General features: G+C 38.6%; 2 protein-coding genes across 2 annotated transcripts in view; both read right to left on the reverse strand.

Moving 5' to 3' along the window:
* LOC111586451 (scavenger receptor cysteine-rich type 1 protein M160-like) overlaps positions 1–14,602 on the reverse strand; it is a 27,808-nt gene extending 13,206 nt beyond the window's left edge. The window contains exons 1-3 of the mRNA XM_055011888.1: positions 14,324–14,602; positions 8,705–8,805; positions 2,378–2,530 (exon numbers count right to left, since the gene is read on the reverse strand). Coding sequence (XP_054867863.1) covers positions 2,378–2,423 — 46 coding nt within the window. The 5' untranslated portion in view covers positions 2,424–2,530; positions 8,705–8,805; positions 14,324–14,602. The remainder of the gene's footprint in view (positions 1–2,377; positions 2,531–8,704; positions 8,806–14,323) is intronic.
* Positions 14,603–14,660: 58 nt separating this feature from the next.
* On the reverse strand, positions 14,661–26,700 carry chp2 (calcineurin-like EF-hand protein 2). The gene is made up of 7 exons (XM_023296159.3): positions 26,520–26,700; positions 21,696–21,768; positions 20,156–20,236; positions 19,805–19,938; positions 19,660–19,721; positions 18,589–18,711; positions 14,661–17,125 (listed from the first exon to the last, which is right to left on the reverse strand). Exons 1-7 carry the CDS (start codon positions 26,584–26,586, stop codon positions 17,072–17,074), a joined length of 594 nt encoding a protein of 197 aa, XP_023151927.1. The 5' UTR covers positions 26,587–26,700; the 3' UTR covers positions 14,661–17,071.
* Between the last annotated feature and the right edge of the window lie 464 nt (positions 26,701–27,164).

Below are 27,164 nucleotides of genomic sequence, written 5' to 3' on the forward strand. Positions count from 1 at the left end.
ATAATGACATATCAGGAAAATAATTAGATTATTTGCTATATATCTAAATACAGTAAAAAGAAATAAATTGGAATTTTAATGTCAAATGTTTTAAAGTCATGAATTAACTTTTGTAAAAATTCTGATTTAGTTTCTTTTTACAGTCAAATGTCAGTGAATTTATTTATTTTTTTACATTTTTAAATATTTAAAATCTTTAATTTTATTTGATATAAAGACAGATATCAGTAAAATAATTCTATCTTTTGCTAATTCAAATATTTGGGAAATAAATGATGTAATTTACAATCAAACATTTTAAAACAATAAATTAACATTCATAAAGACAGATTTTTTTGCTCAACATTTACAGTTTTGGCCTGTTTTTGTTTTTTCTTTTCTTTTTAAATATTCTTTTTTTTTATAACCAACATGTAAATTAATACTTTTTTCCCATGTATTCACTATTTATTATCTGTAATTAAACAAAACAATGAAAATCAGTAAAATACCAACGTTCAACCCTAAAGCACATTTTTTTTTTTTTAAATAATGACAAATATCAGGAAAATAATTAGATTGTGTTGCTAATTTAAATACAGGGGGAAAATGTAATTTATTTTCTACAGTCAGCAGGTAAATACATTTTTTTTGTGTTTTCACTAATTATTATCTGTAATTTAACAAAGCAGAAAAAATCTGGAAAATACCAGTTTAAAAACATTATCATTTTTAAATTTGGAATGTTAATATTTTCTTTCAAATAGTGATAAAAATCAGTAAAATCGTTTCATTTTTGGATAATTTAAATACTTGAAAATTAATGAATAATGTGATTTTACAATAAAAAGTTTTAAAGGATAAAATCAACTTGTTTTTTTTTTTAAATTGAGTTATTTTCAGTTTGTAAAGATTTTGACAGAAAAATTTCAGTCAAATCACAATTTTTGATGTGATTTTTCTGAATTGAAAATAATGTTTTGCTGTTTTGTTATTTCCATTTTTTAAGCCTTCATTTAGATATTTCGAATAGCTGCAAATATTAAAAAATAATGATATTATTACCATAGAGTTGCATAGAACATATAACATGCTTACATTACAGCTTTTCTGACTTTTTTTCAGTCAACATGGTAGTACTTTTTTCTTTTTTTACATTTTTGAATACTTAAAATACATGATTCTCTAACATCAAATAATGACAAATAACAGTAAAATAATTGATTTTTTTATTAATTTAAATACAGGAAAAAATATATTTGTGGAAAGTATGTAAATGAATATTCATTTTTTGTAATTTAACTATTATCTATAATTTAACAAAACAGGGAAAATCAGTAAAATAGCAGTGTTCTAATATAAACTTTTTATTTCAAATAATGACAAATATCAGTAAAATAACTCAGTTTTTTGCTCATTTAAATACTGAGAAAAATATTATGTAATTTAAAAAAACCTATTTTTTAAAGGAAAAACTTGACTTTTGTAAGAATACAGATTTTTAAGTGAATGTTATTTACAGTTTTTTCTGTTTTTGTTTGTTTTTGGAGTCAATAAATAACGTGTGTGTGTTTATGATCACTGCAATTAAAAGGTAAATCTGAGATGATGAGCAGAAAAATATTGGCAGATAAAATGTTTTGAATGCGGCGTATTCAAAAATATATAGATTTTTTTTTATCCAGTTTTGGAGACAGAAGCATGAAGTCATTCTAAAAACCATAAATGTGATGATTTAAGATGGAAGTTAAACACAGAAGATCTTTAATTTGACAAAATGGAATAAAGGATGAATAAATGATGAGAAAAGTGAAGTGAGGAGGTTTAATGTTGGAGGACTGACGGTGTCCAGCAGGAGGCGCTGATGGAGGAGAAGCACGAGGAGGAGGAGGAGAAGGAGGAGGAGGAGAAAGAGGAGGAGGAGGATTGTTTCCTGACACCTGACCCAACACATTACATTATGTGTTTGATGCTCCAAACCTGCAGCCATGTGATGTTTTTTTTAAATAAAGACATTTCCAGGATAAATTAGTGCAGAAAATGAACCAAAATGCTGAAAATTCATAGTTTGATGCTCAAATTTCTGCTAAACCTGCAGCCATGTGTTGCTTTTTCATTAAGACATTTTAACAGTAAACTGGTGTAGAAAATGGACAAATTTGTGCAAAAAAATGAACAAACTGTTGCAGAAAATGAACAAATCGGTGCAGGAAAATGGCCCAGAATGCATTAAATTACATGTTTGATACTCAGATTTCCTACCAAAGCTGCAGCCTTGAACACACCAGTGAGGTTTTCATTCTGTATTCTGTGTTCACTTGAGTATTTGTGGTGGATGCATCAGTTCAGAGCTTGGAGAATAAAGTGTAAACGTGTCCGTCAGTAAATAAGGTCCTACCTGAGCTGCAGAAACCCAGAAACAGCATCAGAGCTCTGAGGTCCATGTCGGCGGCTGCAGAATGAACTTATTTCCTTCTTTAACGTCTTTATCAGAGCAGAGTGGGTTCAGCCTCCTGCTGCTGCTTTAAAGAAACATTTTACAGCAAAGACCCTGCAGAAACCACAAACACAGTTTTTTGATGTTTTTTTTTTATTACAGTCAACACGTACAATTTTTTGTGTGATTTGACTAAATATTATCCAATCCAACTTTATTTCTAAAGCACTTTAAAACAACACTGTCAACCAAAGTGCTGTACACATTAAATAATAGAATAAAAGGATAAATAACCAAATAAAAATACAAACAAAATAATGCGAGTATAAAAATAGGAGATAAGACACAGGTTGTACAGTAAAAGTCAGCTCTAAGCTGAGCCATACGCCAAGTTAAAAAAATGTGTTTTTAAAAGAGATTTCAAAATAGGGAGGGAATCAGCCTGTCTGATTTTTAGTGGGAGCTCATTCCACAGTTTAGGAGCAGCCACAGAAAAAGCACGATCACCTCTCAGTTTCTTTTTGGTCATTAGGGCTGCCACAAACGACGAGTCGACGAATCGCCTGAGCACGATACGTCATCAAAAGCGGAAGTGAGCGCGCAATGCAACAGAAATCACCGTCCGAGTTGCGGATGTCCGCACTGTATTGTGCATATACTATATATGCACAATACAAAGCGGATGTCCGTGCGTGTTCCGCGCTCCACTCGGACGGTGATTTCTGTTGCATTGCGCCCTCACGTCCGCTTTTGATGACGTATCGTGCTCAGGCGATTCGTCGATCCATCGTTTGTGGCAGCCCTATTGGTCATAGGCACCACCAGTAGAGCTTGATCTGCCGACCTCAGTGAGCAAAAAGGGTTGTAGGGAACCAGCAGATCACACAGGTACAGGGAGCAAAACCACGGAGGCATTTAATTATATGTGATTATATGTGATTTAAAATTCCATTTTTAAATCCTAAATATTTTTTCAATCTCATATACTGACAATTATGTGTAAAATAATTTCTTTCTGATTTGTATACGGTAAATAAATTATTTTCAAGTAAAATTACTGTGAAAAACATAAAAATGATTACAAAATAAAAACATTTAACATGTAAATTAATATTTTCATTCAATAGTTAGTTTAACAAAACACCGAAACTCTGCAAAGTAATATTTTAAACAATTACTTGCCATAAAGCAAATATATATAAATAATGGTTAATATATTAACATATTGTAAAAAATTATGGTAAATATGATAATATATGACAAAATTACTAAAACTAAATAAAAACGTTTACATGGACATTTTTTACAGCTCTTTTTTTTTCTTTTACAGACTTTTTTGTAATTTTTGAGGATTTTTCTGATTTTATAATAACATTTTTTATTAGTTTTTTCACATTTTTTTGTTCTTATTATATGTAACTTTTTTCAAATAGCCACAAATATTAATAAATATATAATATATAATATCGATATTATTGCCACATAACTACATAGAACATCTATCATTATTACATTGCAGTTTTTGACACATTTTTTTTAGTCACTAAAATTTTTTATTGAGTTTTTACTAAGCCGCCGGTCACAGGCTAACCGCAGCACAGCAGTCACAGCGAGACAAACTCCTTGTCCTGCCGTGACAGATTTTTGACAGATTTTTATTTTTGTACAAAGCTACACCTTCTGATGAAAAGACTTTGAGCATAAACCACCTTGTAAAGAACATTCAGACTTGGACGGAGCTGACGGTCAGAGGCTAACTGCAGCTAACTGCTAACGGACGGTGGCTATCAGCAGCGGCTAACTAGCTGCGGTGGCTCAACACGTCGGTGTAATACAGTGTTTGGATGCTAACAGCTAGGGTTAGGGTTAGGGCGCTACCTCGCTTCAGTCCAGGCCTCCCTCCATGACACCCTCCCGTGGGTCCCCGTCAGCCCTCGGCCCTCGTCCTGCTCAACTCCAAACCGACATCCATCCTGGTCCGAGGTTGTCATTCGTGGCAGAAGCAGCTGTAACGAGCACACCGTCTCCCCGGCCCGACCAAATCTCATCAGCTTTGCGGCTCTGTCCCTACCGGCCAAGCCCCGGCCCGCCAACCCGGCGGCGACGCTGACCGGCGGCGATGCCTCCTCTTCCTCCAACCTGCCAGCTGCCGGAGCCTCTACGGCTCCCATCTGAACAGCCGATGGACCGCCAAAGGCTCTGGACCCCCCGATGTCCAACGCTGCGGATCGGCCGGCCTCCTCACCGGGGGCGGCTACCTCCCGGTCGCCGCTGGACGCCGGCACAAAGACCACCTCTGCGCAAACGTGCGGTGGCCGCCGGGCTCAGCCTGGCTCCACCGGCAGGGTCTCTCCTCCGCGGGCGACCAGCAGCACTCAGTCCTCCTCCGGAGAGCAACAAACCCAGCGGTCCCAAACCCGGATATCCTCCGCAACCTCCCGACAACGTCTGCTGCGGGACGCGGTTTGCCGCCATTCCGCCGGGTCCGTCGGCAAAGACTTGGACCATTATGGCAGCTGTCTACAACGCGAGTTTGTGGACTCCTCATCGCCGCGTTTCCATCGCTCCACCATCACCTCCCCCCTTACCGACACCGAGCCACAGGGACAGCTGGCACCCGCGGCGGCTCCTCTGCACACCAGCCCCGACGCAACCCCAGCTGGAAGCTCTCCACACCACCTCTCCCGTAAGTTCACAACCTCCCGTCCACCACTTGCCCCACTCTTTGCCCCCACTACGCTCATCATTGGCGACAGTATCATGAGAGGCATCAGGTTCTTTAACGCTATCACACTGTCATTCCCCGGTGCTACAGCTGCAGATATCGCTGTCAAAATTCCTTCCGTTATCCGCTCACTCCCCTCCTCTGTACACCGCATTATTTAAATTCATCATTCAATCATTTAAATTACCCGGTCCCACCCCAATGGTCACTGCTATCATTTGCCGCCCACCTAAACCAAACCCCTCATTCCTCCCTGACTTTTCCCACTTTGCCACCCAGCTATCAGCTACATCTCCCTCGGTCCTCATCCTTGGTGACTTCAACTTTCACATGGACAACCTTCACAGTAAATCAGCCTCTGACTTCCTAGACCTCCTACAATCACTCAACCTCACCCAGCATGTCAATTTCCCCACCCACAACCATGGACACATCCTCGATCTGGTTTGCTCCTCTGGTCTCACAGTTCTAAATATCTCCAGCTGTCATCTCTCCATCTCTGACCACCTAGCAATAACTATGGACATCAGCCTCCCCACCCCCCTGCCCAAGGAAAAACGGACAATCTTTTTTAGAAACACCAGATCACTCTCCCCCTCTGTATTCTCCGCCTCACTGACCACTGCATTGTCCGTCTCCCCTCCCCCATCAATCAATAACCCCACTGACCTCATCAACCACTACAATCATACTCTCTCTTCCTGTCTTGATCAGCTTGCTCCCCTCAAATCCAAATTAGTCACTTTCTCCCACTCTGCTCCATGGTACACCCCCCGAAATCCACCTCATGAAAGCCTATAAACGTCTCGTCAAGAAAACAAACCTGACGGTTCACCACCAAGCCTACTCCGACTTCCTCCAACAATACAAAGACCCCCTGAAATCTGCACGGTCCACTTTCTACTCTGACCTGATCAATACCAGCTCCAACAACCCCAAGTCCCTCTTCTCAACTGTCAATAAACTCCTTGCCCCCCCGGATACCGTCTCAAACTCGTTCACCACTGACAAGTGCAACCTATTCCTCTCTTTTTTCCATAACAAAATCAACTCCATCCACAGCAGCCTTGTCACCTCTCCCACTTCACTTGATCCCCCTCTCCTCCACCAAACCCTCTGAACTTTCCCCCCCTGGCCCACTTCTCACCCATTTCCCCCCTGGACCTGCCCAAATTCATCACTGGAACTAAAAACTCCACATCCTGCCTGGACCCCATCCCCACTGCCCTCCTCAAAAACTGCCTCCCTGTTATCTCCCCCCTCATCTCTAACATCATCAACACTTCCCTCAGTACTGGCTGTGTCCCCTCACCCCTCAAGCTCGCCTCTGTCTCCCCCATCCTCAAAAAACGTGGTTTGGATCCAACCTCCCCTCACAACTTCCGGCCCATCTCCAACCTCCTCTTCATATCCAAAACATTAGAACGTGTCGTCGCTGCCCAGTTGAAAACTCATCTCACCTCCAACAACCTGTGTGAAACCTTTCAATCTGGATTCCGCTCTCATCACAGCACTGAAACTGCTCTCCTCAAGGTCACCAATGATCTCCTCCTCTCCTCAGACTCTGGACAAGTCACCATCCTCATCCTTCTCGACCTCTCTGCAGCATTTGACATAATCACTCCATCCTCCTGTCCCGCCTTCAATCCTCCATTAACATCACCGGCACCGCCCTCACCTGGTTCACATCATATCTCACTAATAGACAACAATTAATTAAGGTCAACAACTGCACATCCCCCACCGCCCCCCTGTCCCATGGTGTCCCTCAAGGATCAGTCCTTGGCCCCCTCCTCTTTATCCTGTACCTCCTCCCCCTCGGCAACATCATCCGCCGCCACAACCTACACTTCCATTGCTACGCCGACGATATCCAACTCTACATCTCCACCAACACCACCGCCACCACCACCACCACCCTCCCCTCTCTCTCCAGCTGCTTGGCCGACATTAAATCCTGGATGAGGAAAAATTTTCTTCTGTTAAACTGCAACAAGACTGATCTCATCTTTATTGGACCTAAATCTCTCACACCTTTTCCCCACTCCCCCATTACCATTGATAACACCACCCGATCTCCTTCCGCTCACATCCGCAACCTCGGTGTGATATTTGACAGCAACCTCACTTTTGAACCCCACATTAATCAGATCACCAAAACTGCCTATTTCCATCTCCGCAACATCGCCCGTCTCCGCCCCTTCCTCTCCTTCTCAGCCGCTGAAACCCTCATTCATGCCTTCATCACTTCCCGCCTTGACAACTGCAATAGCATTCTCTTCGGCTCCACCTCCAAAGTTCTCAATAAACTTCAACACATTCAAAACTCTGCTGCCCGACTCCTCACCCGAACCCGTTCTCATGACCATATCACCCCCGTCCTGCAGAACCTCCATTGGCTCCCCATTTCACACCGCATCCAGTACAAACTGCTTCTCCTCACCTTCAAGTCCATCCATAATCTTGCCCCCTCTTACCTTACCGATTTGCTCCTCCCCTACACCCCCCCCAGGAATCTCCGTTCATCCCACGCAAACTTCCTTTCCATCCCGCACAGGACCAGTCGGTGACACTGGGGGGACAGAGCCTTCGCCATTGCCGCCCCCACACTCTGGAACTCACTCCCCCATGCCCTCCGTGACTGCACCAACCTCACCACATTTAAATCCCTTTTAAAGACTCACCTTTTTAGATCTGCTTTCCTTAAGTGATTCTGTATTTTATCTTGAACTTGTTTTACTATCTACTGATTTTAATTAACTGTTTTGTTTTATTTGATTGTATTTTATGTACTGTGTCTTTGAGTTACTTGTAAAGCACTTTATAAATAAAATTTATTATTATTGTTATTATTATTATTACTAAATGTGATCTGTAATTTTAATAATGCAGATTTTTTGGCCATTTTTAAATCATAAATAGGATTTTTTTTTACCCTCAAACACTGAAAATATCTGTAAAATATTTATATATAGTAAAAAATGTGTAATTTCCATGTAAAATTACTGTTAAAACATAACAATAAAATAAAACATTTATATAATAATGTAAATTAAAATTTATAATTTTACTCTATTTTCTGTAATTTAACAAGACAGAAATTCTGTAAAATAATACTTTAATTATTTACAATATAGCTAATATATATAAATTCTAATTTTAAAAATTATTTTAAAAAATGATTGAATATTATAATAAACAGACACAATTACAAAAAATAAATAGATATATAAACCCCTTGATGTGGACATTATTTGCAGCTTTTTTCTGTTACAGTCAACTTGTAACTATTCTATTATTTTCTGGAATATTATCAGTAATTTTACAAAATCAGTAAAACACCAGTTTAAAGAATTATTTCTGGTGAACCAAATATATCAAATTAATACAGGTATCTGTAAAATGATGACGTTTACCGATTTAAATCCAGTAAAATAGTGTGATTTCATAGTGAAATGTTGCATTCTCTGCTGTCATTTTACTATTTTTAGATCTAAACGATCAAAACAGGGAACATTGTAAAATAACACTACAAAATACAGCTGAAACTGATAAAAACCTACATTTTGTGCAGTGTTTATAGACAGTAAAGCTTCAGCTTTCCTCAGTGCTGCAGCAGAGCTAAAAGCTGAGAAGAGGAAACCATCTTATCGTGTAGAGTTTCCTAAAAATACAGACCAGAAATGCAGATTAAAACACGACAGTCAGCTGAAACATCAAACATTTGGTCCAGACACCTAAACATGACTGCACAGTTGGTAACTATTAGAATAATAAATTAATGATTTGAGCATTTTTAAATAATAAAAAGTCTAAATTCTGTGATTGCAGATTCTTAAATGTGAATATTTTCTGATTTCTTTCCTGCTCTGTGATAATAAACTCAACATCTTTGGACAAAAACTTTTGTCGTCTTGGACTTCAGGAAATTCAGATTTTCCACCATTTTCACATATTTCATAAACTAAACAGCTGACTGATGAAGCTTCACACACAAAATGACTAAAACACAGAACAGCAGAAACACAAAGCAACGCAAAAAAACACAAAACAACAAAAACAAGACACAAAAGACACAAAACGAGACAAAAAACACATAAAACAGCAAAAACTAGACACAAAATGACCAAAATAAGACACCAAGTAACTGAAACACCACACAAAACAACAGAAATGATACACAAAACGGAAACAAGACACAAAATTACCCAAATGAGACACAAAGCAACAGAAAGGACACATAAAACAACAGAAAAGACATAAATAAGACACAAAACAACAAAAATGAGACACAAAACACACAAAACGTGACACGAAATGAACAAAACAAGACGCAACACAATAAAAACAAGACAGAAAATAATCAAAACAAGATCTAAACCGCAACACAAAACACACAACGCAAGACACAAAATGACCAAAACACAATAAAAACAACAGGAGCGAGACACAAAACAACAAAAATAACAAAAATGAGACACAAAATGACAAAAAAAGACATAAAACAACAGACAACAGAACTAAAACACAAAATGACTCAAAACAACAAAAACGAGACACAAAACGCGACACTAAATGTGCGTGTCCACTAGATGCGAATTGCCCGCACGGCAACGCACCGCATCTGAAAATCACACGGATGGTGGGCGGTCACCATAACATGGTCACATGACTGCTGTGGACCAACAGCGGGTCACTACTTGGTCATGTGACTGCTGTGGACCAACAGCGGGTCACTACGTGGTCATGTGACTGCTGTGGACCAACAGCGGGTCACTACGTGGTCATGTGACTGCTGTGGACCAACAGCGGGTCACTACTTGGTCATGTGACCGAGCTTTCAGCTTGACGGTTCAGCAGATGAGTCGCATAAAAACAGCGGCTCAGTCGCAAACTTTCTCTTTTGTTTCTAAAACACTTCAGGGAAAAGTATTTCTGAAAGCATTTGAGGCAGAAATAATCTGCAGCAGCTGAATCTGTCCTGGTTTTATTTCACCGACGGCTAGTTTAGATGTTTGAGGACAGTTTCACGATGCGTGGGATCTCCACACGCTGGAGTCCAGTCTACTCTATGCAAATGAGCTGCAGCCCTCTCTGGGTAAACACACCTGATCGCAGCTGGAAACACACTGCATGTGGCATTCTGGTCCGATTGCATTGCGTTTCCACCGTCGGTGAACTAAAACCAGGACAGATTCAGCTGCTGCAGATTATTTCTCACCTCAAATGCTTTCAGAAATACCTTTATGGAACAAAACAAGGCACAAAACAACAAAAACAAGACACAAAATAACCAAAACAAGATCCAAACCGCAGACACGAGACACAAAACAACAGAAACGATATACAAAACACACAACAACAAACACAAGACATAAAATGACCAAAACACAATAAAAAAAACAAAAGAAATGAGACACAAAACAATTAAAATGACACAAAATGACCAAAACAAAACACAAAACAACAGAAATGAGAAATAAAACAACAGAAATGCAACACAAAATGACCAAAACAAGGCACAAAACACAAAAAATGACACCAAAAAATAGAAAGAGGATAAACAAACTACAGGAAAATGACACAACAGAAATGAGACAAAAAACAGCAAAAAGGAGCCATAAAACAACAGAAATGAGATGCAAAATGAGATACAAACCAACAAAAACAAGACACAAAATGAAAAACCAAGATCCAAACCGCAGACACAAGACACAAAAAAACAGACAGCACACACAAGACACAAAAGGACCAAAACACAACAAGAAAAACAGAAACAAGATACAAAACAACAGAAATGAGAAATAAGACAACAGACAACAGAAACGCAACACAAAATGACTCAAAACAACAAAAAAGAGACACAAAATGACCAAACAAGGCACAAAACAACAAAAACGATACCAAACAATAGAAACAGGATAAACAAACTACAGAAAAATGGCACACAACAACAAAAATGAGACACAAACAACAGAAACGAGATACAAAACGACAGAAAGGAGATGAAAAATGTTAGATGAGAGAAAAACAAACCCAAACTGTCTGCTTGAGCTTGTAGAGTATTTAAAAGTAGAAATAGTTGAATATCTTTAGACAACATTTGATGCTCCAGTGTTGGTAAAACTTGCTAGAAACTATGTTGATTCCAGGTTTTTAGATTCTAGGAACACAAATAATCAATAATATTCAATTTTATTGTTTTGTTTTCTGTCCTTCAGCTCCTTTAACTCCTGGATGAATAAAACCTGCAGCTGGTTGAAGACGCAAACAGGAAATAAAACTCGTGATCAGATTTGTGTGGAGATGCTGATCTGAGTGTTGAGCAACGTTACTAACTGCTGGTGGTTTTATTAAACCTTCAGCCTTCCAGCTAAGAGAACATGGAAACTGATGCTGTTAGATAAATGTGGAGGTTTGATCCTGTTTGAACCAGAATCTGTTGATAAAGGCGACAAACACACAACATAGAGGAACCAGATGACGACAGCGAGACACCAAACAACTAAAACAAGACACAAAATTAAACAAATGAGACGTAAAATTACCAAAATGAAACATTAAACAGAAAAAATAAAACCGAGACATAAAACAACAGAAACAAGACAAAATGACCAGAACAAGACACCAAACGACCGAAACGACCCACAAAACAAGATACAAAACAACCAAAAGAGACACAAAGCAACCAAAATGAGACACAAAACAACATAAAACAACAAAAATGAGACACAAAAGACACAAAAAAAAACAAAAACAAGGCACAAAATACAAAATTACACAAACAGGACACAAAATGACCAAAAGGAGACACACAACAACACACAATAAAGGCAAGACAAAAAATTACCAAAAGGACATACAAAACAACAGAGACAACACAAAAAATTACTCAAGACACATGTAAAATTTGCAAAATAAGACAAACACAGCAGCAAAAGTAAAACCGAGACACAAAACAACAGAAAGGAGACACAAAATTAAAACAAGATGCAAAATTACCAAAATAAAATACAGAAATGTTGACAAAAATAATATGCTCAAAAGTGTCTTGTTTTATCTACATTTATTACCTGGATCATTATCTTTAGGGTATTTATTTTACACTTATTGAAGGATTGAACTGATTGAAGTTTTAAAAGAAAATATTTGTTTTCTGACTGCACTATCAGCTACAAAATGAAACTAATCAGGGGTCCGTTTCACGAAGCAGGTTTAGTGAAAACTCCGAGTTTGTTAACCCTCAAATGAGGGAAACTCAGAGTTTTCCGTTTCACAAAGGGAGGTAACTCAAACCAGAGACAGAGGGGTAACTCTAGCCTGTTTCACAAAGAGGGGTAACTTAAACTCTCAGTCAGTTACCATAGTAACAGACTCTATGAATCTAACCTGGTTGGGACCAGGTTTTTCTCAGTAAACCTCGAGTTTCTCTCTGTCTCCGCCCTCTTTCAGTCACACACTATTTGATTTCCTCATTCATTCAGTCATCAGGCGAGTTTTGGCGAAGTCTAGTTCTGCCATCTGTAAATGTCATGTCCTTTTATTAACGATCCAGTAGATGAAGGAGCAGAATTACTGCACAGAGATTTAAATATTCGTCAGGAGATTGTTATCAGACCGCGCATAGATGTTCTCGCATTTCTCGACAAGTATCTTTTAGAGCGGTACCGTTTCACCTCACAGTCCATAATCTACATACAACCTAATTCATCCTTACATTTACAACATTACCAACCACAGTCATGCTCTAACATCCCAGCAGATATTGTGTGTTGTGCTGCGGTTCTTTGCAAATGGAAGTTTTTTATATAATGTAGGAGATGCAGAGCACTTCAGTAAGACAACTGTATGCAGGACGGTCAGAAAAGTGTGTCTGGATCTGAAATGACTTTTACCATCTTTGTGGTTTTCCCTGGACATAAACCTGTCAGAGCCATCAAGGCTCTGTGTGTGTGTGTGTGTGTGTGTGTGTGTGTGTGTGTGTGTGTGTGTGTGTGTGTGTGTGTGTGTGTATATATATATATATATAGTTGGCTGAGTAGAAGTCTGTGTCAGTTTAAATATTGTTTAACAGAACATGATATGGATGCAGACATTTAGGCTGTGTGTGGGATAAAACCACTGCACAGTCAAACAGCCACTTAATATTTAGGCTACTTTACAATGTAAAACATGATCAAAATGAGGTAGCTCCATGAGATTATGCCGACTTCTTACCTGTTTTAAAAATGTATTTATATTTCATCTTCAGCTCCTGCCACATGTGCTTCTCCCCTGCAGGATTGCACCTCTATGAAATAACTTAATAGTCTACTATTCAAACAGTTTTCCTGTAATATTATTGTGATTTAAACTTACGCATTGACCCAGGCAGCAATGTTCTCCCACACCGTCTCCCTCTCTTTTGCAGCTGCAGGTGTTGCACTTCTTTCTAAAAACGTGTTCAAACTCGCTATATAAGCACATTAAGATTTCCAATTCAAACGGTGTAGTCCTCCGCTTCCCCGTTGCCATGGTGACTCGTCGAATCGGCGCTCCATTGATACTGGCTTTTCAGAGTTGTGGTGCACGCGCTTAACTCCGGGTGAAACTACTCCGAGTTGATTAAACCAACTCAAATGAGCCGTTGTGAAACCGAAAACTCAGAGTTTTCTATCTCAGAGTAGATCGACTCAGAGTTCAGGGTTAAACTCAGAGTTTGTTGAACCTGCTTCGTGAAACGGACCCCAGGTCATTTTGATGCATTAATAACATTTTAGTCACAATAAAGGAACAATAGACACTTTTTAGCAGGTGGAAACTACATTATATGAGATAAACTGGTCCTTTAAAAGGTATTTCAACCAGTAAAAATAACTAGACTGACTATAATTTAAGGCACAGAGATAGAATAACATAGAAACATGAATATGGTAGTAAAAGAGATCATTCCGTGCTGTTTTTATTTGTTTGGTTCAGATAAAAGCAGCTGTAGATGGAAAATAAGCAGAGGATCACTTTTTGGCAGGAAACCGGTCCGTTAGATCACTTTCTGATTTTCTCGGTTTCCATTAACTTTCTCCTTAAACACTGAATCAGAGGCTAATTTTAGCATTAATTAATAATTCTACCAAACTGCAAATGAATACTACTGAACATTATGTGAACTCTGGTTGAATATTTACTCTGAGAGAGAAACTTACCGATCAGCGGGAGTTCAGGGGGGTCGAAGTGAAGTAAAATCCGGTTTATTCCAGTTTATTCCGGTTTAAGTCTCAGAATATTTCCTCATTTCGGCCGATAACTCCGCCAGTACCGGTTCCAAACGCGTTCTGACACGTTACAGTTCGTTCTGTCGCCTTAAAATTCAAATATTCCGGTTGGTAAACATCGGAAATCCAAAAGTTTGTCCTGCAGAGAAGTTCGTTCAGCAAACCGTTACCATTTTGGCTCCTCCACCGGAAAGCTGCCATCTTGTGCTGGTGACGTGATCCGAATCCCGAGTCTGCGCAGTAGTAATCAGGAAGTAAAGCCACAGTATCGACGCTGATTATTTTGTTTTATTTCAGACATGCCACAATATCATAAAGGAGGAAAAGAACAATTAAAAACAAAAAATAAACTAAACATTATTGTTGTTTTTATAAGAATATTTATTTCTAACATAATTCACATTATTTCTATTAAATCAAGTCACTGTTGTTTATACAACTCCTTTAAAATGACAACCATTGAGCCAGAGTCGGCCAAACTTAAAACTTTTTTTTTAATAAACTGGTATCCATCCCTCTCATTTACTGCAGTATTACAAACTATCAGAAGAACACACAGTACACAATGTTTGAAAGAACTGCAGTGAAGTTTTCAGCTCAACAAATAATTATGACCATCTTCCATTACGTCAAGTTTGATTTAATCCTATTAAAAAACAACAAACATCACAGAACAGATCCAGTGTCACATCATTCTGAGGCAGGTGTGTTGAAAACAAAGACAACATCCACCTGAGTGTCACTTTATGGCAAAAAGTATTAAAAGGCAGCCGGATAAGGACACATAAGTCGAGCCAAATACTTTTTCATCATTATTTAATTAGTTCATCTCCAAGTGAAACTTCTTCCTGTATCACTGAAGCAACACACAAGCTATTAATTTACAAATTACTATAAAAATAAGCTCCAAAACACAGAAACTGCCTTATAAACAGGAAGACTCCTTCATTTTGTCACTAGGTGGCGGTGAGGTACAGAAATGAAGGTGACCGGTGTGTTAAGTTTTATGACTGTATATTGTAAAGCACTTTCTGCGGTTTGAAAAGCATTATAGAAAGAAAGTTTTACTGATTAATAAAGAAAAATAATAATCAAAACAGTTAATTGTGAAGCTTCTGCCTCAAACCTTAGAGTTGAGCTTTGAATAAAACTGGACCAAAGCTTCTGAAAGTTCATCTTGACGACTGATTTTGGAGCATCACATAGAACTTGCTACAGTTCTTTTAAAAACGTGCTAAAGATTGTTTTTTGACTGATTCAGGAACAGTTTCTGGTTGATTTTAAAATTGTTTTGTATTGATCTTCTGTTTGAAGCCAAAAAAACCTTCACAAAACTGGCCGACAAACAGTCGATCAATGGGATTCTACATCTTTAACCTTAGTTGTCTTGAAGCGCAGCTGATGTATTGCTGCATTGAAGTGATGTTTCTATCTGAAGCTAAAGTCAAATTGAGCTGTTGGTAGATTTATGTAATGTGAGGATAAAACTAAGTTTGAAGCAGCCTACAAACCCACATAAGACTCGAGTCTCTGTTAGATGTCCAAGATGTCACCAGATTCCCCTAAAAACTGCATTTTTTACGTTGTTCATCCAGTCAGTCATCGATCACAAAGATCCAGCTACCCAGGAAGCATGAGCAGCTCTGACTTTTTGTCTAATACTGATCTAATATTTAAGAATATGTCAGCTGTCTCTGGGTTATCATATTCATTATTTAGAAGGAATATTGTTGAGGAACTACAGTGGCAGTAACTACACAACCACACTTCATATTCTGAAGCTGCCAACGATGCCCCATGACCTTTAAATAGCATTAAAACCAAACCGATAAGAAAAATCAGAACTTATACTAATAGAAATGTGACTCCGAAAGTGGCGTGAAGACATAATACGGAAAGGTGTATGTTTTAACCCTCCTGTTGTCCTCACCAAAAAATATTTGTTTCCTTGTCTGAAAAAAATCCCAAAATTCAGCAAAAAAAATTCCCCAAATTTCTGAAAATTTGCAAAACCTTCAGGACGAAAATTCCAATAATTCCTTAAAAATTTCCCTTAAAAATTTTATTGAAAAAAATCCCCCAAATGTGGCAAGAAAATTCTTGTAAATATTTTCAAAAAATGAGTAAAAATCTTCCCAAAAAATCCTAAAAATTTCTAAAGTGATTCCATATATATCAGTAAAACTTTTAATATTTTCTTTAAGAACATTCACAAAAAAAATCAATTTTGGTTGATTTTTTGGTGAATGTTCTTAAGAAGCATTTTTAACATTTCTTTTTTTCCAACAAAAAATGTTCAAAAATTTCGAAAATGTGGACATGAGAAGTTTCACTGTGAAAAGATTTTTTTTTTTGACATCTTCAAACTTTAAAACGGGTCAATTTTGACCAGCTGGACGACACGAGGGTTAATTTGACCCATGTCCTATTTGCTAAAATGAAGCAGGCAGAGCTGCATCCAGCCACCAGGGGGCAATTCTGATCCTTTGGTCTCTTATCTGGCAACCATTCTTCTACACAGTGTGTAGTTTCCATTGTTAAAGTCAGTACCTTAACTCATCCCTTCTTTGTTTGGTCCATTTTGACTTCCAGTCCTCCAAACCAGGATTTCATCGCTTTTTAAATTCTGTTTCATTTTCACATTTTGGTCTTCATCTTCTCACCAGCAGCTCTGCGTCTTTATTCCAGGAAGCGAATACTCATCTTATGCTCTATGTCAACCTTTTCCAGTGACTGAAAACAAAAACAAAAACATCTTTTCAGATATTTAACGCGGAAGATGCAAAAGAAACCAAACGTTTCTGTTCAACAAGTAAATCTAAGAGAGTTTCAGGTTTTTAAGGTTTGGAAAAAGTGGAATCGTGAACATTTCTTGATCATTTAACTGGTCAGAGCTTGCTGTGTTTTCAAACTTCTGTAAACTTTCCAGGTTTACATGAAAATATGACACATTTTTGACGTGCTAACCAACTTTCAGAATCTTATGTAGGTCTGTCATCACAAATTTATAAAAAGAAGTTCAGATGTTTAAACCAGGACAGGAATAAAACAGTCTCTAAAGATGTTAGTGTATTTGTTAGTGTAGTAAAAGTACCACCTAAATGTATATTTTGGAGTTTTCTCATCACTGCAAGACATGTTATTGAAGCAAGTTGGTTGATAAAATTCTACGTGCCACACAATAGTTTTGACCTTAGTCTTGGACTTTGTTTCGAGCTGCTTTTAGACTTGGTTTCATACGTAGTCTTGGTCTTGTTTTAGACTGGTTTGGGTCTTTTTTCTGACTGGTTGTAGACTTGTTTTGGACTTTTGGTCTACTTTTAGACTGGTCTTGCACTTGTTCTAGACAGGTTTGAGGGTTGTCCCAGGCTGGTTGTGGACTTGGTTTTAGACATGGCTTTGGAACCCTTTTGGACTTCTTTGTGAACAAATTGTGGACTTGGTTTTTGATTTGAGTTCAAGAAACTTTTGGACTTGGTTTTATTGTGGTTTGGGGTTTTGGACTGGTATTTGACATGGTTTTAAGCCTGATTTTGGACTGGCTTTGGGCTTGTGTTAGACTCGTTGGGGTTTGGTTTCAGACCGGCTGTTAAAGTGGTTGTAGACATGGTTTAGACAGTACTTTGAACTTCGTTATGCACAAATTGTGGATTGTTTTTGGACTTGATTTGAATTTGGTTTCAAGAAGCTTTTAGATTTGGTTTTATGTGTGGTTTTAGGTTTTGGACTGGTTTTGGACTTGGTTTTGGACTTACATCTGGTCTAGTTTTCGACTAGTTTTGGACTTTGTTTTGGACTTGACTGATTAGGTTTTGAGAAGTTTTGGGGTTGGTTTCATATGTGGTTTTGTGTTTTGGACTGGTATTTGACTTGGTTTTGGGCCTGATTTTGGACTTGTTTTGAACATTTGTGTAGACTGGTTGGCGTCTTGTTTTAAACTGGATGTGGACTTTGGATTTGTGGCTTCGGACGGGGTTTAGGACTTTCCTTGTACTAGTTTTGACTTAGCTTCTATTTTAACTTGAGTTTGGACGTAGTTTTGGACTCGACAAAGTTTAGTAAAATAAACGTTAATGTGCATTTGGAAGTTTTCTCGCCACTACTAGTTATGGAAGCAAAATATCCTGTGTAAAATGGCTCGATTAAATTTAAGCTCTCTGAAACCTCTGAAAGTTTGTGGTCGTTAAGTCTCTCACCTTTTTGAACTCGTCGAAGGAGATGGTGTCGTCTAGGTCCAGGTCGGCCTCCTGAATCGCTCGTTCAGCGATGCTCTGCAGCTGCTCCTCCGTCACCTGCATCTCCAACATCGCCCTCAGCACCTGTCAGCACCAGCCAATCACTAATCACTGAATAATCTGTGGTACTATCCCCATATGGTTTCAATTCACTTCTATGCAGATGATGCCCCATTATACCATCCTGTAACTCCTACTGAAACCAGAACATTTAGGATTTCTTTGAGGATATTAAAATAGATTTCCAATATCAGAGTTTCTCTAGGGTAATAGAGGGAATGTGTGTGCAATTCATTGAGTGTATTTTCTTGAATTTGGAGTCAGTTTTGTAAAGCACTGATCGCACAGGGCTTGGTTCTGAACTGGTTTAAAACTGGTTTTAAACTTGTTCTGGATCTTGTTTCAGACTAGTTTTAGATGGGTTGTAGACTTGGTTTTGATCTAGTTTTGGACATGGCTTTGGACTGGTTTTGGATCAGTTTTGCACTTGGTTTGGGCCAAGTTTTAGACTAGTTTTACAATAGTTGTGGACTTGGTTTTGGACCAAGTTTTGGATTTGTTTTGAGTCATGTTTCTTACTAGTTTCAGAGTGGTAGTTGGGCTTGGTTTTCCCTTGGTTTCGGTCTAGTTTTTGACTGGTTTTGGACTAGTCTTGGATTTGTTTTAGATTGACTTTGCACTTAGTTTGAGGCTGCTTTTGGATTTGGATTTTTGTCAAGTTTTGGACTCAATCTTGGATGTGATTTTGGGCTTTGTTTTGAACTACTTTTTGATTGTTTTTTTTTACAGAAACACTAAAATGACAGATTCTTATTCTAGTAGTGTTTGTGTTTCTGTATGCATCTAGATATTTTGAAAAATGAGTGTGTGGACAGTTTTTTGTTTTGGCAGAGAGATCGTATTAGTTTAGGAAAATGTCCAAATTAAAATTAAATTTGGAGAAGGCATAAGTTGATGCAAAGATGTAGATTAACGCAGAAAAGGAATCATAACAAGACTTGTGAGTGTAGAAAGAATTTAACAGTTACAGACCTGAAGAAGCTCCTCTCTGGAAATCTTTCCATCTCTGTCCTGATCGTACAGCTGGAAAGCAACTGAACACACAAATGGTTTTCATTGGTGAATGAGACTTAAATGTGTCAAAACCACAAGTGCACAACAAACAAACTGGACTAACATTTGAGTTTATTGGTCCTGCTGTTGGCCGGTTCTGGCTGTGCTCCGTTTCTTCCATTTCTGGTTCGGTTTGTGTCGGTCGGACGGAAATGAGCTAGAATCCGGACGAAGGAGGGAAAGTCCACCGTTTCTCGTCTGCATGGGGGTGAGAGGAAAGGGAAGTGATTCACATTTCCTGACAAACAAACAGGTTCTGAAATATTACTGCTGTCAAGTCCAAAGGCTCGTAAGTCAAACTACAGGATGTTTGAAAGATGTACATTGTGTCTGTAATCAGTTACTGAAACCAGAGGCTGCCCAGATGAAAAAGGAAACACAAAAACAGCATTGTTCTTTAAAAGCTGATCTTTACCCTGGAGAGAAAAAGGCTCTGATGATTCTGTCTCCAATGGGGTTCATGGCTAACTCCGAAACTGCTTCGAAATCATCCAGCCTGAGATGCAGACAGACAAAAACAGCTTTTAGGACATTAATCTGCAACTAAAACAATCCAAAGTCTGGGAAAAGTTCAGTTCTCATTAATAAGATAAGATGCTATCAGTTACAACTTACAGAGTTGTTGTTGGCTGACTTTTTTGGATTTGGCAGACATCTTTAAGACCGGTTTTGAACATGGTTTTGGGCTGATTTTGGAGTGACATGGAGAAATCGCCACAGTTCTTTTAAAATGGGTTTCAGATTGTTTTTGGACCGGTTTCACACGGTTTGGGACTGGTTTGTTATTAGACTTTGTGTTGGACTGATTTCAGATTGATTGCAGACTGGTTTCACACGGTTTTATGACTTGTTTCAGGACTAGTTTCTGACTACTTTCAGATGTGGTGTAGGTCTGGTTTGAAACTAATTTGGGTGATTTTGGGACTTTTTCCAACTAGTGTCAGACTGATTTTGGAGTTTGTTTCAGACTAGTTTCAGACTTGTTTTAAACTAATTTTGGACTGGATTTTGATGGATTTCAGACCTTGTTTTATGGCTTGTGACACACTAGTTTCAGACTGATTTCAAATCGTAGGTTTCGATTGTTTTCACACTAGTTTGACTGGTTTTGGACTTGTTTCAGGTTTTCAACTGATTCAGTGATGGTTTTGGACTTCATTTAAGACTTGTTTCTAGCTAGTTAAACTGTGGTTTTGGACTAGTTTCGAACAGTTTTTTAGACTTTGTGTTGGACTGATTGCAGATTGATTTTGGACTGGTTTCACACTTGGTTTTAGGACTTGTTTCAGACTTGGTTTGGGTCTGGTGTGAAACTTATTTCGGTGAGTTTGGGCTTGACTTTGGACTTCTTTGGAACTTTGTCCAAGTAGCAATGAACTGATTTTGGTGTTTGTTTCAGACTGGTTTCAGACTTGGTTTGGGACTTGTTTTGAACAAATTTTGGACCGATTTCAGTCTTTGTTTTATGACCTGTGACAGATCTAATTTCAGATCGGTTTTTGTCATAGTTTTAGATTGTTTTCAGACTGGTTTCACACTTGATTTACACTGATTTTCAACTTATTCAGTAATGGTCTTAGACTTGGTTTTGGACTTGTGGTGGAAGGCAGGTGTTTATGATTCTGGCTGAATGTTTGGACTCATCCTGCTACAAGATGAATCTGGGATGATCCAGCTCTAAAGCTGTTGGCGAACAAAACTTTGCCACAGTGCTGTCAACATTTCTCATAAATCTCTAAACAAATGCTCAAAGAGAAGGAATAAATCTCCTGCAAAGGGCAAAATGCAATTTTTCAATTTAACAGCTCCATGTAGACCTTTACTTTCAGTCATGTAGATCATGTTTACAACAGCAGATGTCTTCAGATCACCTCCACAAAGTTTTACTGTGGTGTTTCAAACTGTCTAAACTATTATTGATGCTGAATGTTTTCCTGATAGGTCCATGCACCAACCTGAGCTCTCCTCTGTCGTCTTTGTCCAGAAAGTCAAACCTCTCATACAGACGGACGAGGTGGGCGGCGGAGACTGAAACAGACAATGTTTGACAGAATTACAGACAGAATCAACAGGTCATCGTGTTAATAAAATAAAACATCAGTTTAAATCACATCATTGTGTTTAGGATTCAGGTTAAGGACAAACATATTTAAAATACACTCTAAAATTGTACCTTTAGTTGGAAGCTAAAAATCATTTGTCAGTTAGTTTACATATTTTTAGAAATATATTTTAGTTATTTAACATCTGAATCCCACATGTTAAGACCTATCATCTTAAGCTGATAAATTTATTGTACCTTCTGAGTTGTTTTATACCTTGCATGATTCTTTTATATATATATATATATATATATATATATATATATATATATATATATATATATATATAAACACACTACCAGTCAAAAGTTTAGACACACCTTCTCATTCAATGTTTTTTAAAAATTATTTTATGCATTGTACATTAATACTGAAGACATCAAAACTATAAAAGAATACATATGAAATTATGTTGTAAACCAAAAAAGTGGTAATCTTCAGTATTAATCTACAATTTAGAAAATAATACAAATAAAAAGCATTGAATGAGAAAATGTGTCCAAACTTTTGACTCTTTGACTCGTAATGTGCTCGTAATAACATTAACAGTAGTATAGACAGTGCATGTTAGTCCATTTATGCAGCACTGTTTAGAGTCTTTTTTTTTAATCACTAGTGATCGATTAATGGGCTTAAACATGCAAAAACCAGCGGCACAGTCCTTTAAATTTAATTAACTCAGAGAAGTGAAGGACTTGAAGGCTTAAACTGAGAATGAAACTCATTTTCTGCAGCACCGAGGACAAACAGAAGCAGCTGTCGTAAAGCAAACAGCTATCTGTCAGTTATCTGCTTAACAACGTCCACGATGTCAGTATCAGCGAGGACGGTTCGGCATGTCGGCAAAGATAAACAACAGAGGATGAGTTCAACAAGCCTCAGTTTGCTGCTATCAGACTGAGCCACAAACGCACACTGGTGATATATCACAGACACACAAACACCTCAGAGCACACCACATCTGCTGGAGACTGTTTCTAACTGTAAAACTAGTCTTCAGTTGACTATTTAATAATTTACCTTACAGAGATTTGCATTTTGTCCCCATAAGGAAGTCAAGGCCCCATAATTTGGCTGTGTAAACACAATAATGTCCCCACAAAATAACCCTAAGAAAACGTAAAATGTTGAAAATGTCACAAAATTACCCTAAAACGATGTAGAAAAACAAAAATACGACACAAAACGACCCTAAAAAGACGTAAAAAACTAAAATGTGACACAAAAAGACAACAAACAGATGTAATATGTTCAAAATATGACACTAAATGACCTTAAAAAGATGTGAAACATTAAGAGTCGGCCAATCTCTCTGCAGTACAAGTCAAAATGACCCTAAAAAGATGTTAAAATAAAAAAAAGCTCAAAAAATATGACACAGAAAACCCTAAAGAGACAGAACAAACAAAAGTGACATTAAATGACACTGAAAAGATGCAAAATGTTCAAATTGTGACACAAAACAAACCTAAAAAGACACACACAAAAAAAGTGACACAAAGACTACAAAAGGAAGTAAAAAGTTCAAAATGTGATGCTAAATGACACTAAAAATACGTAAAAAAAAATAAAATGTGACACAAAAAAGACCACAAACCGATGTAAAATGTTCAAAATTTGGAACAACACAGTCCTAAAAAGATGTAAAATATTCTAAATGTGACACTAAACAAACCTAAAAGACAAAAAAAGGGACACAAAAAATCCTAAAAAGACAGAAAACAAAAATTACATTGAATTACACAAAAAGATGTAAAATATTCAAAATGTGACACAAAACAGTCCCATAGACCCCCAGCACTCCATAGACCCCCAGCACTCCATAGACCCCCAGCACCCCATAGATCCCATAGACCCCCAGCACTCCATAGATCCCCAGCACCCCATAGACCCCATAGACCCCATAGACCCCATAGACCCTCATAGACCCCCAGCACCCCATAGACCCCATAGACCCCGTAGACCCTCATAGACCCCCAGCACCCCATAGACCCCATAGACCCCCAGCACTCCATAGATCCCCAGCACCCCATAGACCCCATAGACCCCATAGACCCCATAGACCCCATAGACCCTCATAGACCCCCAGCACCCCATAGACCCCATAGACCCCCAGCACTCCATAGATCCCCAGCACTCCATAGACCCCATAGACCCCATAGACCCCATAGACCCCATAGACCCTCATAGACCCCCAGTACCCCATAGACCCCATAGACCCCCAGCACTCCATAGATCCCCAGCACCCCATAGACCCCATAGACCCCATAGACCCTCATAGACCCCCAGCACCCCATAGATCCCATAGACCCCCAGCACTCCATAGATCCCCAGCACTCCATAGACCCCATAGACCCCATAGACCCCATAGACCCCATAGACCCTCATAGACCCCCAGCACCCCATAGACCCCATAGACCCCCAGCACTCCATAGATCCCCAGCACCCCATAGACCCCATAGACCCCATAGACCCTCATAGACCCCCAGCACCCCATAGACCCCATAGACCCCCAGCACTCCATAGATCCCCAGCACCCCATAGACCCCATAGACCCCGTAGACCCTCATAGACCCCCAGCACCCCATAGACCCCATAGACCCCCAGCACTCCATAGATCCCCAGCACCCCATAGACCCCATAGACCCCATAGACCCCATAGACCCCATAGACCCTCATAGACCCCCAGCACCCCATAGACCCCATAGACCCCCAGCACTCCATAGATCCCCAGCACTCCATAGACCCCATAGACCCCATAGACCCTCATAGACCCCCAGCACCCCATAGACCCCATAGACCCCCAGCACTCCATAGATCCCCAGCACCCCATAGACCCCATAGACCCCATAGACCCTCATAGACCCCCAGCACCCCATAGATCCCATAGACCCCCAGCACTCCATAGATCCCCAGCACTCCATAGACCCCATAGACCCCATAGACCCCATAGACCCCATAGACCCTCATAGACCCCCAGCACCCCATAGACCCCATAGACCCCCAGCACTCCATAGATCCCCAGCACCCCATAGACCCCATAGACCCCATAGACCCTCATAGACCCCCAGCACCCCATCGATCCCATAGACCCCCAGCACTCCATAGATCCCCAGCACTCCATAGATCCCATAGACCCCCAGCACTCCATAGATCCCCAGCACTCCATAGATCCCATAGATCCCCAGCACTCCATAGACCCCACCAACCCAAGGTTCCCAAGGTCCTCCAGTCTCCATATTAATATTTATTGATCTACAATATTTGTCCCCAGAAGGAGGTGAAGTCCCCACACGGTGACACATTTATGTCCCCGCATCATAGTAATACAAGAACACACACAGTAAACAAGGAGAATTACTGGAGAAATAGCTTTTTTTTTTTTTTTTTTAAATCTTGTCCACATCAGACAAAATAAGCTCCATTTGCCAAACGTCACCTGGAGCTTTTGTCTCAGACACACTGGTCTTCATCAACACAAACCTAGCTTAGACTGAATGTAGCTGCAGAGTCATTCACAGTATTTTATTTTTAACACACTGTATATAATAAATGAATACTGTAAGACATTTTAGAATATGTTAATTGGATTTTTACAACTATTTCATGTTTTATGTTTTAATATTTGCTGCAGTGCAACTTTAAACACATTTAGCATCACAGTGCTGCATAAAGAAATAGCTTGAAAAATTAATATTGCAGCACAAAATTAATTATTTAGGAACCAAACCGAACCACGTGTCCTCCTAAGAAATATTAAAAATCAAAGGAGACAGATTATACACAAGATGACACAAGTATATGGCTTTCTATTCGTATATTTTCATACATGTTGGGGTAGTTTTTTTTTATTTTAGCATTAGCAACATAGCAACAAAAAAATAGATATTAGCTGTAAACAAATAGGACATTTTTAGTTTTTATGTGTCTCCTCACATGAAGGAACTGCAACTAATAATTATTTCCATTAATGATGAATCTATCAATTACTATTCAGAAAATAGTGAAAAATATCGAGGAATATTTCCCAAAGCCTAAAATGATAAATGTTTGTTTTGTCCACAAGCCAAAGATATTCATTTTAATGTCAAAGAGCATGAAAAAACTAAAATATTCACATTTAAGAGACTGTAATCTGAGAATTTAGATTAAAAATGCTTAAAATATTGAATTGATTATCAAAATAGCTGGTAATTAATCCAATAGTTCACAATTAATTGAATGTTTCACTCAACACAAAATTGTGTAAAGTTTGTCTCTGACAATATCATCTTAATACTACATTTCATACGTATTTTTAACAATTATTTATTTCTTAAAAGGCAAGATTAAAACCACTTTAAACACATTTGCAGAATATAAGAACTCGAGTGCCTAAATAAACTGACTTTAAAAGGATTAGTTTTTAAGTAACTCTATTATCACTGTAAATATATTAGAACCAACAACAACAACGATGTCAGGGCAGAGAAGAAGCTGTAACGTTAAGATAAACCATGAGAAGCTTTTGGAGATAAAGCAGCTGTCTCCGCTGATACAGACTCGGTTATTTACCATCATTTAGAGCTAATCTATTCTCCCCTTGTCCTAGTTTTCCCACAAACTCCTCCTAGTCTCCAGATTTTCCAAAAAAAAAAGGAAAAACAGGCGACCAAAGCCAAATAAATCTCCACTCACAGCCGGTTTCCTGCATGAGATGCTGGGCGTCTGGGATGTGGTCCATGTTGGAGCTGCTGGAGCCCATCCTGCTCACGTTTCAGCTTCTTTTAGCTGCAGTTCCACTCGATTTTTCAGTCTGACTGAGGCGTCTGTCCAGTGCCACCACTGAACTTACAGACATGCTGCTCAGCCAATCACAGCTCACCAAGGGGTGGGTTGAATCCACCCACTACCACATCCACTATCCACTGAGTCTATGCTTTAAAAAGATGTTACAGGAGATGCTGGACCTTACTTGGGTATATGAGAGGAAAAGTAAAAATTACAGACTCATCGGACAACTTAAAAATAAACGAATTCATAACTGCATCTCATTCTGTTGCACCAAGGCAGTTAAAAAAGGAGTTTGTGGTAATATGACACTCAAAACATCACAGAAATGGAAAATGTCTACAAAGAGATGATAAACAATTCAAAACACGCACAAAATTAGTAACAAGATTCACAAAATGACCAAAAACAGACATCAAATGGCAAAAAACAGATGCAAACTATGACAAAGGGACGTACAATTGCCAAAATCAGATTCTAAAAATCTAAAAACAGGCAATCCCACCACAAAGACTCTCAAACACATCATAGATGCCAAATGTCAATAAAGAG

This window comes from Amphiprion ocellaris, chromosome 7, assembly GCF_022539595.1.
Source record: "Amphiprion ocellaris isolate individual 3 ecotype Okinawa chromosome 7, ASM2253959v1, whole genome shotgun sequence".
Lineage (NCBI taxonomy): Eukaryota > Metazoa > Chordata > Actinopteri > Pomacentridae > Amphiprion > Amphiprion ocellaris.

What these genes read in the sequence shown, in the direction of transcription:
- chp2 (XM_023296159.3), bottom strand. Translation starts at nt 26,586, where the DNA reads ATGGGCTCCAGCAGCTCCAACATGGACCACATCCCAGACGCCCAGCAT. An exon ending in TCTCATGCAGGAAACCGGCT is followed by an intron (nt 21,769 to 26,519) that starts GTGAGTGGAGAT and finishes TGTCTGTTTCAG; the next exon opens with TCTCCGCCGCCCACCTCGTC. An exon ending in CCAGAGAGGAGCTTCTTCAG is followed by an intron (nt 18,712 to 19,659) that starts GTCTGTAACTGT and finishes TGGTGCTGACAG; the next exon opens with GTGCTGAGGGCGATGTTGGA.